Source organism: Molothrus aeneus, chromosome 15, assembly GCF_037042795.1.
Source record: "Molothrus aeneus isolate 106 chromosome 15, BPBGC_Maene_1.0, whole genome shotgun sequence".
Classification (NCBI taxonomy): Eukaryota; Metazoa; Chordata; class Aves; order Passeriformes; family Icteridae; genus Molothrus; species Molothrus aeneus.
Window position 1 is genome coordinate 11,252,144 of NC_089660.1, and position 16,271 is coordinate 11,268,414.

The window sequence follows — 16,271 nt, forward strand, 5'->3', positions numbered from 1 at the left end:
ACCCTCTTGCTTTGCCATCTGTGAGCACACAGCTTTCCTCTGTTCCTCTGCTGTTCCTGTTCCTGCCTCCCCCGTGTGCACTTTGCTCTCCCTTCTGTTCCCTCCCTCCCCCACAGAAGCTGATCACCTGTAGAGGCTTTGCTTAGGAACTAAGACAACAAAATCCGAGGAGACAGCGGCTCTGTGACCTGTGCTAGACAGAAGGGAAGAGGAGAGCAGACATAAAGTCCAGCAAAGAGGAGCTGACAGAAGGGTCATTTCTCTTTCTAGTGGATAAAACCAGAAATGTTTAGAATTTCAACAGATGCACACCTCTCTGCACAACTAAGAAATGATGTCTGAACCCAGAGACCAGACCACCATCCCTGGAGCCCCTCAGGCTCTTACCCACCCATGGAAAAGCAAGGAGACAGGATTTCAGAGAATGAATTGTGATTAATTCACCCTCACAATTTCTTTGGCAATTGATTGTTTTCTTAACCACCAGCACACAGAAGATGGGAACGGAAAAAAAGTCTGCCCTTGGTTTGGCACTGGTTCTTCTGTCTGTTTCTGACAATTGGAATTTAATGTCCCAGCACTAAGAGAGGGATGCTCTTGAGAGACAAGAGCATCCCTGAGAAGAGCCTAAGCTGCCTGTCAAACTTAAATGAAGTCAAGAGGAAAATAAATGATGTGATAAACCTTGCCTCTGTGCCTGCAGTAAGGTTGCTAAACAAAACACAAACCTTTGTTCAACTGCATCTTGAGTCAAAGCCCCCTTTAGCTCTGCCTTTGGTAGAACAAATAGTCTTGTAAAATAAACCATTTAAATCACAAGAACAACCTGTGAACAGCTGAAACAACTTCCATGCCTCACGCACAAACCTTCTGGCTGTTCCATTTAGCATTTTTTACCCACTTTCAGATTATCTTAGTCCAGTGCTCTCCCAAGTGACTCCCTGAACAAAAACACAATTGAATCATAGCTGGGCTCCTGTGATCCATCCTATTCTGTCCATTCAGGATCAATCACACTCACTAACTTAGCAGAAAGAGAAATCATTTAAAATTTCCATGTGTAACTGATGTCAGCAATTACAGTTTTGAGATGGCCAAAGTTTAGGTGAATTAAAAATAAAACCGGCCCCTAAGACAGGGAGATCTCCAAGTTGAACTCTCTTCCATTCACCTCTCAGCACAGGGAGATGCTGCAACTCAGACCCCAGGATACACAGGGTGTATTAAAGGTGCTACAACTCAGACCCCAGGATACACAGGGTGTATTAAAGGTGCTACAACCCAGACCCCAAGATACACAGGGTGTTTTAAAGGTGAATCTGTGTTGCTCCAGTCAGGCAAATGCTGAGCTGTGGATCCCACATGGGGTGGCACAACCTCAACAGGGAAGGGGAACCTGGGACACGTGTGAGCTGGGCAGAGACCCAGAGCTTTTGAGGTCTGGCTTTGCCCTGGAGGAAGAGGCTGGCACAAGGCACAGGAAGCCACTGCAGGCACCAGCTGAGCTCAGGGGGCTTCCTCAGGCTCTCAGCCCACTCTCCTCATCTTCCCCAGCACCTCCCAGAGCTCCAGCTGCCAGCTCCCAGCTCTGCAATGCGGTGACAGCCGGGCAGGCTGTTCCCACAGAAAGGCACCGGGTTTGATGGTTACACTTTGTGTCTTTTCATTTTACGTAATAAACAAAAACAAGCAAACAAAAACACAAACCAGAAGCCTGGAATGACATTTTGGATGGGAAATAAATAAAGGCTGCCGATGGCTATGATGGGGCTGAAAGTGCCTGAGGCTGGGAGGAGGTTTCCAGGCAACAGGCAGCACCACTGCTCGAGATTTTAAAATAGGCTCCAGCTCAGCAAGGCTGCATTTAAATAGGCTCCAGCCAGGCAAGGCTGCATTGAGAACTCAGTCATGCCTTGGCTGCAGGAAACCCAAATGCATCTACACAGGGCTTTTTCTCTTCTTTTTTTGGCACTCAGTAGCTCTTCACTACAGGACAGGAATACACCTACTCAGAGCTGCTCGCCATCTCTCAAAGCTGTTAAATCAATGAGCCAAACTTCAGTGGAATAAATTTTGCCAGTGACCTTGAAATGCAGTTTCCTTTATTTCTGTAAGCAGCAGAAATAACCTGGTTCAAGTTCAAGGCACTGCTGATACCAAAGCAGAAAACCATTTGCTGTGCTTGCACTGTGTTCAGCTGTCATTCAGCTCCAAAGGGATTTTGCTGTGTTAGGACAAACAATGGCAACAGCTGCTGGGAAGAAGGAAGACTAGGAAAATAAAGAAAGGGGAGGGGGAAAGTTTTCACTGTTTTATTCTTTCTCTCCAATCCATTGAGCTTGGAAACCTGACAGCCTTGTGAATACAACCACTGCTCACTTGTGGAGTTTGGTGTGAGGACCTGTGCTGGAGAGGAACCTGCCCACACCCTGAATCAGCACCCCAAATGACCAGCCCTTTTGGCCAGCTCCCACATGCCAGGGTGGCCCAAGGACAGCTTGAAAGTTCACCTGCTAGTGAAGGCAAGGTCACACTCCAAATAGAACCCCTTCCAGCAGAAGCCAGCCTGCCACACTCAGCAGAAATAATCAATCCAGAACACGAATGCTGCAATAAATGAGGGCAGCACTAATGCAGCAGTGTAGGGGGGTTTGTTTCTGTTTGTTTTAAACAAAAGCTAAGGATTTCAGTAGAGCTTTCTCCATACTTTTGGCAGCAATGGGAGTGCCTTGCAGGACAGGAGCTGGGCAGGTCATATGGCAGAGCCAGCTGGGATCAGCCAGGGCAGAGCCAGGCAGGATCACAGCCCTGCCCTTCCCAGTTGCACTGCTCCCTGCACACTGCTATCCTCCTCAGCACTCAGTGAGCCAGGCACCTCCATCTCACAGCCTGCAGAGACAACTCTGCTGCTTCTTACCAGGCAGGACCCCCTCCTGGGGCTGCCAATAACCACGAGGCAGCCAACCTTTCTTGAAGCCCATTTCACCATTGCACAACATGATAATTAAGAGTCTGCAATGGCTCCAGGTGGGAACTTTAACCTCAAAGAGCAACTGCAGCCCTGACCATCCCTTCTTGGGTCATTAATAACATCCTATGATGGGGCAGCTGCCAGGGCTTTGCTTGCAGTCTTTGAACATGCTCTTCAAAGATTTCTGTGCCTTGAACTGATCTTCCGGCTTGAAGCAGAGAGCCAAGGGGATAAATCATATTTTGAATCTCGAACTTTGTGGGAAATGAAAGATTCATCATAAAGTCAGAGCAGAACTTAAGTATTTTCAAATCCTAAGTCCTTACATTTTCACAAATATTCTGTCCAGGCAACAGGCACAGAAATGGCACCTGGGGCATGGCCACAGGAACAACAGCCATCCCAGAGGGATGTATCAGATATCTTATGTATCTTTAGCTCTGATTTGACAGCAACATCATGGAAACATTTTCTTAGCATGCAGCAGAAAGACAGACATGTCCTTGGTAGCACAGATGGACGCATTTAGCTGAGACCACAAGAACTGAAATGAAATCTCCAACCACAGTGCTTCAAATGCCCCAGGCACCCCAGCTCCTGGACACACCCTGCTGGAAACCGAGGGTGCATTTAGGATGCACAATGGCACACCAGCCCATTCCTGTGGCCACACCAGCTCAGAGCTGCCCAGGGAACCAAAATCTGCTCTTCAAACCCACATCAGCTTCCGAGCCCATCCCCAGCAGGGTCACCACAGCTGTGCCCTGCGGCAGGGCTGGCAGGCAGATGGAGCAGGCAGCTGGCCACAGACCACAGCCACTGCAGAGGATGTATTGTTTGGTCCTTACTGCAAGTACTACAGCCACTGCAGATGATGTATTATTTGGCCCTTTACTGTAAGTACTACAGCCACTGCAGAGGATGTATTATTTGGCCCTTTACTGCAAGTACTACAGCCACTGCAGAGGATGTATTATTTGGCCCTTTACTGTAAGTACTACAGCCACTGCAGATGATATCTTATTTGGTCCTTACTGCAAGTCAAACAAGAAAAGGCAGCAGAGAAACACAATCAGAAAGACCAAATCCAGATCCCCACAAGAGGGTCAACACAGCACCACATACTAATTCAGCTCTTCTTCAAAGACAGTGATAAAAGAAACCTGTGAGAAGTGCACAGGCTACAGCTTCAAACTGTGTGACTATGATTCTTCAAAAAATAAAAACCTGATCACAGTTTCTCTTCATGCTTCACCTCCAAATTAGCATCAGTTTCACTCTGCGTCATTACATTTTTCAGCAGCTTGTTCCAGGAAAAGTGGTTTTACCACTGCCTGCACAACCCAGGGGAATGTCAGCAGTGGGACCAGCTCCATGCTCAGCTGCCCCTCAGCTGCAGTGCTCCTAGCTGGGACCCTGGTGCAGAGCAGCTCTGAGACTGCTTCGAGATGTGCTGCCCCTGCTTCCTTTGCTTCCACCAGAAGCAGTATAAACAGAGTGGGCCTTGTATAGAGAAGATCACTCTGATATCAGTTGGTTAAAAAAATATCTCTAGAAGTATCATCTTTCAATAATCCCACCACAAATTTCTCCTTAGTGACATATGCTTGTGTTTCCTGCTTGAGACAACCCTCAGGCTTTTTTTCCTGAATGATGCAGGTGAAAGCATATGGGTAAACCGAAGTGTAATTGAATGCCACAATCATAAATGGTGATACTTATTTTTGTTAAATGGTGAAGCTGGCATGCTGGGACTTGTAATGTAAACTCTGCTTCATCAGCGTGCAAGCAACTGGTGAATAAAATTGAGAGGGAAAACAAAACATCACATGGTTTAGCTGATAAACAGTGATGACTTCTAGATGTATACCCTGAGGGATAGCACAGAACTTTTCTGTATCTGAGCTGCCCTTTCCCATTTCTACAGCTCAACAGAACATAAGTGAAAAAGATGAACAGCTGACATTTTCCAAGACCAAACAGCAAAGACCTACAGGGCAAGAAGGAAGGAAATTGAGTTTTCTCTCCTTTCTGCTACATGAATAGGGCTTACACTGGAGCAGTGACCTTCAACCCAAAGGTGTCTGCTGCTCCCAAACACTGCCTCCAGCACCTCTGCTCCACCAGCCTGGGATCTGTGGCCAGGCTGCAGCTCTCCACAGTCAGCCCCACACAGGGAGAAGCTTGTGGCTTCCAAGAGCTCACCAGGCAGCTGTATTTCAGGTCCTTCTCTTCCCAGAGTCTTCTCACTTACATTTTACACACACATTTAGAAAACACAAAGAGGCAACAATACAACATCTGCATGGTGCTTTTCCACAGCACTTCAATTCCCACTACTGAGGCACACTTTTGTTTCTAAATTCCTCAGTCCTGGATGCCACCTTGACCTTACACCATGACAAATCCTCCAGTGCTTTGCTGGGTCCAGGCATCATCAGTGTCACACGGATGCCCTGCAGCAGGTCTGTGGCACTGGCTGTTCCCAGGGGAGCACTGCTTTGCCCTGCAGGGAACACGTGGACGTGGAGTGCCAGGCACACTCAGATCCTCTCCCTTCTGATTTACAGTCAAATCAAAGCAGAAGGAAAATCCAGAGCTAGCAGATTGCAGGTTCCTGAGCAGAGTGACTCAGAGCAGCAGGAGGAAGAGCAGGGAGGCTCCCCAAACCCTGCACAGCCATGGTGCCACTGCAGAGCTCAGGGGCTGGCCTGGCACAGCTGGGCACTGCTGCTGGGCACAAAACAATGACTTCACCCTCTCCATGCCCCATCTACAATCCACAGCAGTGTGTGCAACACAAAGATTAATACATGCACCAGTGGTGTTTGTAGGATGCTATTCCCTTGTGTCCTGCATGGAAAGACATGGAATCAGGAAATCTTTCCATCCTGGTGCAGGAAGGCTCATTTTGCAACTGAGCAGAGAAAGGACTGAGTGATATCTGGCTGTTTATCCAGCCCAAGCAGGGCAAGCTGGTCCCAGGTACAGGCTCATGTGTGCCAGCCACAGGCATTGCCTGGCCCCTCTCAGCCTGGGCACCTGGGGCAGCAGCTCCACAAACCACAAAAAAGAGAGGGGCAGCTTCAGGGTCCAGCACATGCAGGTCCCCAACCCAGCCCCACAACCTCCCCCAAATGCCCCTGCTGCAGGATTCCTTACAAGGGCACTTGTAGTTATCATCATTTCACAAGTGCACTGAGTCATGGAGCAGTTGAGTACTTGCCTAGAGACTTTTGGGCAAACAGTGTCAGATGCCAAATTCAGCTTCTTTGTCCAAGCAGGCACTCCCTGGGCTTGGCCCAGCTTCTGGATCAATGCAGAGAAATTTGACAAATTACCTCTCTCTGGAGAATCTCTCCATCTCTGAATGCTGGCTCAATAAATGCCACTTGACATTTGCAAAGCGACAGCAGTGAGTAGGGAGTCATGTTTCCATGAAGAAAATCCCTCTTTTGCCCAGCTCAGAGCTGAGGGGCACTTAACAGCAACACCACACCCCATGTAAGGAAAATACCTCTGTGGTATGAGCAACATTCAAAACACTCACTAGCACACATGAAAACATCACCTGTCTTGTACTCAACAGGCTAATGACTATTAGATGTATAACAGCACCAGTGAATGAGATTGCACTTTGCAGCCTATTAAGCAGAAGGAGATGGTCCAAGAGAGGTAATGAGACCAGATTTGACAGTGAGAGGATTCTGAGCATAGTCAGTCTTAGCAGAGGGCTCAACAGAGGTGGAGTAGGCGTGACCTTGTGGGTGCCTTTGGCACTGGAGACAAAATGAAGCACACTCAGCTCACTGGGGCTGACCAGTGGAGCTCTCAGCACCTCTTAGGCTAAAATTGTCACGTCTAAATGGCACCTAATCTCAAGGAGATTTGCAAAATGCAAGCACACAGCCAATTCTGAAGGTTTTCAGTTAATCTTAAGCATGGGCTTAAAATTTCAGATCCCCATCGTGGAGCATTTAATAACAGGCTGGGGAAAGAAGAAAGGAAGAAAAACAAGCCCACAGATGTGGAGTTTCTGCTGGTTTATCACAATATCAACAATAGAAGATGAAGAGCTCCATCTTCTCTGCTGCCTCCTGCTCCTGCCCGCTCTGGTGGTGGTACATGGTCAGTCAGCCAGGCTGCACCTGAGATCATGAACCTTCCACGCCTGTGCAGGGAGGGCAACTGTAGTTTTTCCCTGTTTGTAGCAACCCTAAAGAGCTGTAAAAGGTAACATGGTGATGCCTAGCATTGCTCTTCCCTCCAGCAATGGCAAGTGCCTTTCCTTCCTTCTGTTTTCCAACAGGCAGCACAGCCACATCCAAGCCAGCTCTCTGTGCGTGGGACGCTGTGCCAGCCAGCCATCTCCAGTTGCTGCATGCTCACAATAAGCTTCCAGCCTACACTGGAGTCCCCCCCAAAAAACCTCCCACAAAACCAACACAATTCCCAGCCCCCCTCCCCGTTAAACCCGCTCTTCTAAGAATGCCAAGAATTTTCCCAGACACTCAAGCCTTTATTCATATCCCTCCTGGCTCCCAGCTGCACTGCAGGCAGGCAAAAACATCACTGAAGAAACCACATATGGAGTCACCACCAAGACATGCCAAGTAAAAATCAGAGCCACTTTACCACTTTATATTACAGAAGCAAGAAGAGTCAAGAGCTGAGGTTCTTGCCTTTAACTTTTGGACCCATTTTTAAGATCTATTCACAAACTTTAAGACCAGCAAGTGACCAGCGAATGCATCGTGAAGTGCAATGCTCAGCACCTATGGAAAACAAATATTTCAAAATATCCCTGGGCTAGAGCCAAGGTTTCACAATGCCGCACATGCCCCAGGGCAGTCTCGGGGAAGCAAAGGCTCTGCTGCACAGCAGCGAAACCCAGTGCTGAGCACACACTGCAGCTTCCTCCCTAAGGAGGTGGACAGGGATTTCAGCGAGAAGCCAAGCTCCTTTAAGGGAGGAACTCCTTAGGCAAGCTCCTTAATTGCTTTCCTGTATCCGAGGCTGGTGCCAAAGCACTCTGGATTGCTGGGCACACCTTGGGCTGTGTCCATCGCTGGGCACACCTTGGGCTGTGTCCATCGCTGGGCACACCTTGGGCTGTGTCCCAGCACCAGCCGGATGCTGGGCACTCCCAGCACGGATCTGCACCTCCACTGCTCCCCTTCTGCTCCAGCCTGCTCCTTCAGCACTTGTGAGCACACAGCTGAGCTGAACACTGCCTTCAGCTTCTCTTCAGCCCCAGCAGCCTTTCCTCCTTCAGAAAAACACAAACCACAGAACACAAAATAAAAATCCTACACGCATCTGCAGCATCAAATGGCACAGGCTTAAAACAACAGTTTTTGCTGATGCTCAAAGCCAAGTCTCAAGGGAGAGTAAAGCTCCTCATCTTCTTACACCACACACATCCAAGTTGATCCATTCACAACCTGTGAATGCAACATCAGTTTTAATTTTCTGCAAACAAACTGACTGTTTCTGGCTTAAATTCCTCCCTGTTTTTCCACCACAAGCAAAATTCCCACATGCTTCTTTTCTTAAGCTGTTATTTAGTGATTTCCCTATAACATTTATAAGGCCTAATTAATTAACTGTGAGGTTTTTCTTAATCAAGAGAGGATTAAATGGGCATTTTGCCTCTATCACAAGTCCTGGACGAGAGTTTACAATGAGCAAAGCAGGATTTACCAGGCATTTTGCATACAGTGTTTTGCAAACATGAAGGCTGCCTTTGAGAATAAGGAAAGTTGGTTAAAAATAAAAGAAAGCTATGGAACCAAAAATGAAAGACATTTCCTCCAAAATGACCTTAATGGATGAGAAAGTTCAGCTTCTCTGCAGCCTGAGAATTCCATCCCCCATAAGCTATTCAAAACCAAGCAAAGTCCAAAACACAAATGAAACTTTTTAAACAGACTGAAAAAAAAGATCCTGAAATACAAACAAAGCCACTCAACACTGCCCTAGTTAGTTTCTTTTTAAAATTATTTATTCAGAAGCTGCTGAGTCTTTTCAGTTAATGGACTTCCCAATAACCCTGTCAAGAGCCTAATCTTAGCACCTTATCTAGTGCAGACTTTCTCCAAGTTCACCCAAGGCAGAGATGCATTCCCAGTTTACTCAGCTGCTCTAAGCTGAGCAATCTCTTTGGTTTCCCAGCATCCTTCCATGAGGAGACACTTGGTAAACACAAGTGGCTGTCGGACAAAGCCAGGAGATAAACTGAGTGCCTACCCTTAAGGACTGGAATGAAAAAGGTTTGGAGCAGTTTAAAAGAAAAGTGGCAGAGGGGAAAAAGGATCTGGATCCCCATCACTCCAAACAAGCCATGCTGGATAGCAGTCACCAAGCTTATTTGCTTTAGTTACCACTTAAAATAAACATGGCTAATTCCCACATACGTTTCCAGAATTTATTGCCCAATTACAATAAATACTATTATCCAGTATATTTTTAGAGAAGGGAACAGAGATATAATGGGAACCCAAGAGCTTTTGGTCACCACTGTATGCTTCTTCCAGTTTGCCTTATGCAACCATCCCACAGCATCTCCACCAACAGATCTTCCAGCTACTGACCACATCTTCTTGTAATAATAACTGGAAGACATTAGAAAGAGAATATCCCAGAATATACCACAGCAACTCAGCTCCTCTGAGGGCTACACCAGAGTCATCATACTAATAAGCTGACTACTATATATCCTATTAACACATGCCTCCAGAAAGCCTCCAAGTGTATTAGCACAGAATGCCTTTAATCTGAAAAATCAAGGCAACAGAAAAAAGGAAAAGAAAAACCTCTATTTGAAAAATCCTCACAGCAAAAAGATAAGCTGAAAGCACTATTTGTTCTGTATGAAAACACAGAATAAATCTATATTTAGGAATATGAGCTGGAAGCACCTTTGCTGCAGAAAAAGGGAAGGGGGATGTTGCTGGGAGGCCAGCTGCCACCTTCCCCAGGCAGCATTTCCCTGTGGCAGAGCTGAAAGCCAGGATCAGTGTGGCTCAGGAGGGAAGGCTGCTGTGAGCAGGGTGTGGAGCAGAGACCTGGCAATGCCCTTGTGCCCCCAGAGCCCGGGCACCCAGCAATGCACACACTGCAACACAGCAGGGATGGTCTCCTCTCCCAGCAGCAGACCTAGGGCTGCAGGGAGGTCCTGGCAGACATGGGAAGGTTCCATTTTCCAGCATCACCACAAGCTCAGGGAACATGCTGCACACAACCACAGCTGAAGGCATGCCTGTACAGCCCTGTGCAGGCAGACATGAACTCAGCAGAGCAGAGCTGGGGGCTGAGCCCTGCCTCTGTCACAGCCAGAGCCAGCTGAGGGCTGCCTGTGGGGGACTCAATGCATTCCCCACATGTTTCCTTGCACACAAAATGCAAACTCATCACAGCATCTCATGCAATGGTGATGAGGATGGGAGAACCCCAAGCCTTGGATGGAAACCCAGCCCAGGCTCTCTGGCTCCACAGCTCCCTGTGACAGTCTGGGGCTGAGGCCATGCAGCCAGCGAGGGCAAGAGCCCTGAGACAGAGCTCGATGGGAACCTTGCTCCAGCTGTCTGACATCCCTGGAATTTCATGCCTGTGGGAGACAGACACTTTCTGGTTTCACAAAGGAATCTGAACGTCTAAAAGTGGTGCCTTCACAGCGCTGACCTGGTCAGCCACAAGCCGAGAGCGGTGATTAGGGCTGTGTCCAAGAATCCTGTGGTTCTCACTGACACCACTCCTCTCTGAAAGTCTCCCATCACCCCATTTGGAGGATGCTGATTCCCTGTCTGGGTTTACCTTCTGCATCCCAATGTCACAAACTGGATGAGCATGGCTGCTTATGCCAGAGGAGAGGCTCTGGAAGGAAAGCACGTGGCTGGGACTGAGGACAAAGAGCACTTTCAGGATATTTTTTTCCTCACTTGGGCTTCTCTAGGAGAAGAGGTTGGCTCTCTTAGCTGTCTGACACTTTCATGATAAGTGAATATAAATGCAAAGCTTCAGGTATAAACCCAGAGCTTGCTGCAGCTATGCACATGTGGGGAAGAAGAGAAACGAGCAGATTCGGCATAAACACAAGGCCCATCTCAACAAAACAAGTATGGGACAGGACAATGTTACTTCTAAAGGCTGCACAAACAGGGCATCTGAAACAAACAGGGCAGCTGCTCCCAACACAGCCTGAAGTGTGTTCAAAACATTCCGAATAATCAAAACTAATCCCACAAACGTGCCCTTACCCTACACAGGTGGGGTGAAGCGTGCAGCCTGCCCACACCCCGCCCGTCTCCTCAGTCCCATCACCTCCCAAATTCCTCCTCTTCATTGCACAACCCAGGAAAAGCCAATTCAGCATCATGCCAGCTTCTCCCCCTCCCAAGCTCGGAGCCAAAGGGAAGGAGAGGAGATGAGCGTGACTGCTGCTCCTGCAGACAGAAAAACAGCCCAGTGATGGGCCCTGGTTTGCACAGTGGTGCCTTGAGACGACAGGACTGGGCACAGCGGGGGCACTCAGAGCCAGGGCTGTGCCTCTCCCCGCAGCTGGAGACAGCCCTGCTGTTCTGCCACACAAGATAATATTTAGGGAGCTTCTGGCCCTCCAGCAACGCTGGGGACTGGCTGACAGCTGCCATCCCAGCACAGACGACAAGGCCTGACACCGTGCCGGCTCCTGAAAGGGAGTCATTCTTGACAAGGCCTGACACCGTGCCGGCTCCTGAAAGGGAGCCATTCTTCAGGCCCGCGTTTGTTTTGCCGGTGCTGAGGGCACACGCGGCCTCAGGCTCCGCCAGCTCACGTCCCTCCACCCACGGCCTGCACCCACTGCAGGCAGGAGAGCTCCGGAGAGCTCGGCAGCTCCCACGCACAACAACATGCTGCAGGAGGAAGAGACACCCCGGATTCACCAGCACTGACAGCACCACAGCGGGGAAGAGGGAAAAAAACCCAAAAAAACATCTTATTCTGGGCAACGTTTGTACCCAGTGCATACATTGAAAGTAAGTGTTGAACTGCCATGGGCTGTGGTTGAGGTAATTGATTCTGTGGTTGAGGCAGTCAGAGCTGGCTTCCTGCGTGAGGACAGGCGAAATTCCAGGGGAGGGATCACAAGCTTGGAGATGCAACCAGCAATTTGTCCCCTCCAGTGGAAGGCCATTTTCTGCACCGTTCCCTCCCAAAAAAGCATACACTACAGGCAGAAGAGTTGGCCAGCACAGGAGGAGAAGGGCTGCTCCTGCTGGGTTGGCTTTCTGGTGCCTGCTACCAGCTTGGAGAAAAATCTGTCACTTGTGCTCCACGCTGCATGGGGGACCACTTGAGTTTATCCAGGCAAAAGGTAAAATAACTGAATAGCAGAAACAGACAAAGATATTTAATACTGGAACTCCCAAACGGTGCCAACTGCCTGGGTGAAAAAGAGAGCAGAGGGAACGTCTGAATTCAAATCAACCCCGTTTTCCACTGGAATTGAGCCATGGAAAGGTTTCCTTTAGAGTTTGTTTCGAAGAAAAAGTAAGCGTGTGCTTAGGACCTGCAGTGATAAGACTTCTGGTCATGAAACACAGAGTGGTTCTCAGCTCACTCCCCAAGCCCATCTCTCATAGACTAAGGCATCACACTGGAAGAGTGGGTTTAGGCTGTGCAGTCATTAAGTGAACCTGAGCTTACAGAAAGCAGCAGCAACACATGAAGTTTATCACAATGGCAGTTGTGGCAGGAACAGGCACCATCCAAAGGTTCCTCTCCTCCCACAGAGCTGGGAGCAGGTGACAAGAAGGCAGTGGTGTGTAAACAGGTAACACTCACACACAGCTGACAAACTTGCCAGATCCTCCCCCAAGCTCAGCAACTCTCTGAGACAAAGCAAATCCCATCATCTACTTCCAGCAAAGAAATTGCTCTTCAGCTTTCCTCTGTATAAAGTGGTGTTTTCTCTCCAAGATCTTCTAAGGGACATTAATTTATTGTAAAGCTGCCTGTACCAGCCCAGCTGTCAATCACTTACATGAAGGGAAATCTCAGGATTGCACATGGACAGCTGTCCCCTGCCACAGCTCACACACTGCCAGGTACATGTGAAGTGTCCAGTGCTCTCTGCCCTGGGCATCAATGCTCACACATCCCTGTCCATGAAGGCAGTCACAGTGTTCACACAGAGCAATCAGCCAAAGTTAGCTTTTCATGTTGCACTCTTGTCTGAGTCCAACCCTGAGACTGAAGACACCTGCTTCTTCTCCCAGAACTGCTCAGTTTGGAGCCCACTGCCTCTGCACCACCATGTCAGGCTATGAGTTAGTGCAGACAGTTTTGTGAGCTCAATGTGCTTTATTTTAAAAGAGAGAAAGCAACAGATTTGGGAAAGCAGAAGTCTTACAGTCTCAGTCTCACATCTCATCCCATTTATTCTCCAATGCATCTCCAGTCATTTCACTGTCACTTTTTCTTATTCCAGCTTTTCCAAGCTCCTTCAGAGCTCCTACATTTCAAGCACCTTCTGGCTTCCACTTGCACGAGGTGGTTGGGCTGTTTCCCACTCAATATCCCAACATCCTTGCTAATACTGCTAGTGTCTGCTCCAGTGCAGTCACCACATGTGCTAACTCAGCACTGCCCAGCCCAGGCAATGGAGAAGCTTTAATGACAAAATAAAAGTATTTCATAGATGAAGCAAACTTTATCTGTTCTCCTTCCACCCTGGTGGTGAGCAGCTCCAGAAGTGATGCTTGCAGCCCAAGCCCTGAACACAGCTGTGGCTACCAGAGCAGATGAACAGAAAACTTCAGTCTCCAGGGGTTGAAGCAAATTTCTCTCACAACAATACAGCCACAAAAACAAAGGTCATGTTGAGCACCACTGATCTGATCCTGCTGCCTCAGAGGCAGCTTTCCATGGGTGAGCTTCCTTTCATTTGTTTTTGTTGGTCATTTCCAACAGCAGCACTTGAAGGGAACTTTATTGTGCTGGAGACAGAGGCAATCTGGAGGACTGCACAAGGGAAGTGTGCATCTGGGGAGTTTTCAAAACACATTATCCAAACCTTAGGGTCACTACATTCCAGGATATCATTGTCAGCTGGACACTATAAATAGCTTCACCAATCATGACCCATTGTGTATCAAAACCCCACTTCAGAGGCTTTTTCAGCATTACTTCCTACTGCAAATACAAACAGCTGGTAAAAATAAGTGAATTTATCAGCACCTTTGCTTGGCAGTGACAAGCTACTCCCACATGGACTTCATGCTCAGGGAGCTGAGGTATGGTAATATAAAATGGCAACAAGAAACCTGTAAGCCCTGCAGAAAGAACAACTCAGAACACCTGAATCACGAGGTTTCCATGATGCTGGAGGAGCAACAGCTGAGATGGAAGCTAGGGGTAAAGGAAACAACAGCTGGGACAGATGTCTGCCCCACATCAAGTAGAAATGAGAGGGTGCTCTCCCACCCTCAAAATCCCTATAAACCCATCCCTGCTCAGTGCACAAAGCAAGCAGGTTTCTTGCTAATGGAATTGGGCACTCAAGCCATGCTGGAGCCCAGCCACTTCCCTCTGGTGCCCAAACGAGAGCCAAACACCGTCAGGAGGATTTTTTTTACCCTTTCTTCTTTTAAAATCAAAGTGACAGAGTATTGATGTAGGTACACAAAAAAAGGAAATTAATTAATTTTTCTCCAGAACTAGGCAATATTTTAGATTCCTGTAATGCCTATGAAAACCTGCACAGGCAACAGCAGGCACACCAAATTAACATTAAAAGTATTTTATATGATACAAATGCGGAAAGAACTGCCATGAGAGAGTCTTGGTGTTTTCATTCTCTGTCACTGTCATTACCTTAATCTACTCCTCCCAGAGCCTAGAAACATTAGCTTTCTTAAATAAGAGCCCCAGTTCAATTTTCCTTTATGCAAGTTTTAAGTAAGTTACAGTCTTGAAAAGTCATTCCTGAGCTGGAAACTTTTGGGCCAGCATTCAAGGAAATGAAGCAGGGTTTGAGATCCTCGGCAAAAAGTAGCTTACAGAGAAAACAGTAGCAGGGACTTGTTTGTGCTCAAAGGGCATGCCTGTAATTCAGACAGCCACCTCTGCTCTTCCCATTTATTTAGTAATATCACACCAGACTATTTTGACTTTGGAGAGCAATGCTATTTAATGCGGTAAAAATGTTTTTTAGCTCTAAGACAGTACAAGACACAACACCAAGCTATTTAACGAGAGCAGCCCTTTCAACAGCAACAAAAAATTCAAGCTGTAGACAAAGAATAGTTTTGGGCCGACAGATTTTAACCAGATTGACTTCCGATAGCAGTTATACAACATGTGAGCTGCAGAGAGGCGGCAGTGCACGGGTCACGCTCCATATTTGCTGTACAGCATTCCTCATACATTGGCTCAGAGAGCAGCCAGCCTCAAGGGTTTGCTTTACCCGTGTTTCAACCAGCGTGCCTCTCCCTGTGTTATATACACACCGCTAAGTTACTACTGCGGAGTGTTTGGATAGCAGCGGTATGTAAACAATCGCTGTTTGGGAAGGTCTGACCCCATTTCCTGCCGCCTGTCTTTGCGGGGTGATGCGTGCCCGCAGACACAGGGTCGGGTACCCTGTAGGAGCATCCCGGCCATCCCGGCAGGACTCCCCGAGCGTGCCGGGGCCGGTGCCAGCACCAGAGGCGGCTGCGAGGCCCCGGAACCCTTCACGGGCTGCTCCCTCCGCCTTCCCGCAAGGACTTTCCCCGCGCCCGCCGCGGCTGAGCACCGGCACCGGCATCGCCCGCTCCCGCCCCAGCTCCCCCGCGCCGCCGGCGGGGCAGCGGCCGCGCATCCCCCGCCGTGCCCTAGACCCGCCACCCGCTGGGTTATTCCCCGGCACCCGAGCGACAAAGAGACCGCAAGTGGCGCGGCCGAGAGCGGGGCGGTGCTCACCGAGAAGCGCTCCAGGTCGGTGGCGGCCATGGCCGGGGCTGGCGCGGCTCCGGCGGCGGGAGCGCTGCTGCCGCTGCCCGCCGCGAGTGGCTGCGGCTGAATGGATCCAATATGGCCACTTCCTGGAACCGCCCTCCGCCCGCCGCAGGCGCCGCCCGCCCGCCGGACCGGGGAACCGAGGGGACGGGCCCCGCCGGGCCGGGGCAGGGCCGGGACAGCCTCCCCTCGGCCGGCGGGGCGGGCCCGCCGCTCCCAGCGCGGAGGGCAGTGGAACCGAGGAGGAGCGGTCGCGTTGCCCCGGAGGGCTCCCTGCCGGGGGTCAGGTGCCGGTCTGGGGGCGAGCACACGGTACGGG

At 49.2% G+C, this 16,271-nt stretch overlaps 1 protein-coding gene across 3 annotated transcripts in view; it reads right to left on the reverse strand.

Annotated features, from left to right (window-relative positions):
* Nucleotides 1-16,021, reverse strand: part of SEPTIN8 (septin 8) — a 35,099-nt gene extending 19,078 nt beyond the window's left edge. For all 3 annotated transcript variants that reach the window (XM_066560249.1, XM_066560250.1, XM_066560251.1), the window contains exon 1: nt 15,917-16,021. In XM_066560249.1, the coding sequence (XP_066416346.1) occupies nt 15,917-15,946 (30 nt within the window). In that variant the 5' untranslated portion in view covers nt 15,947-16,021. The remainder of the gene's footprint in view (nt 1-15,916) is intronic.
* Nucleotides 16,022-16,271: the final 250 nt, after the last annotated feature.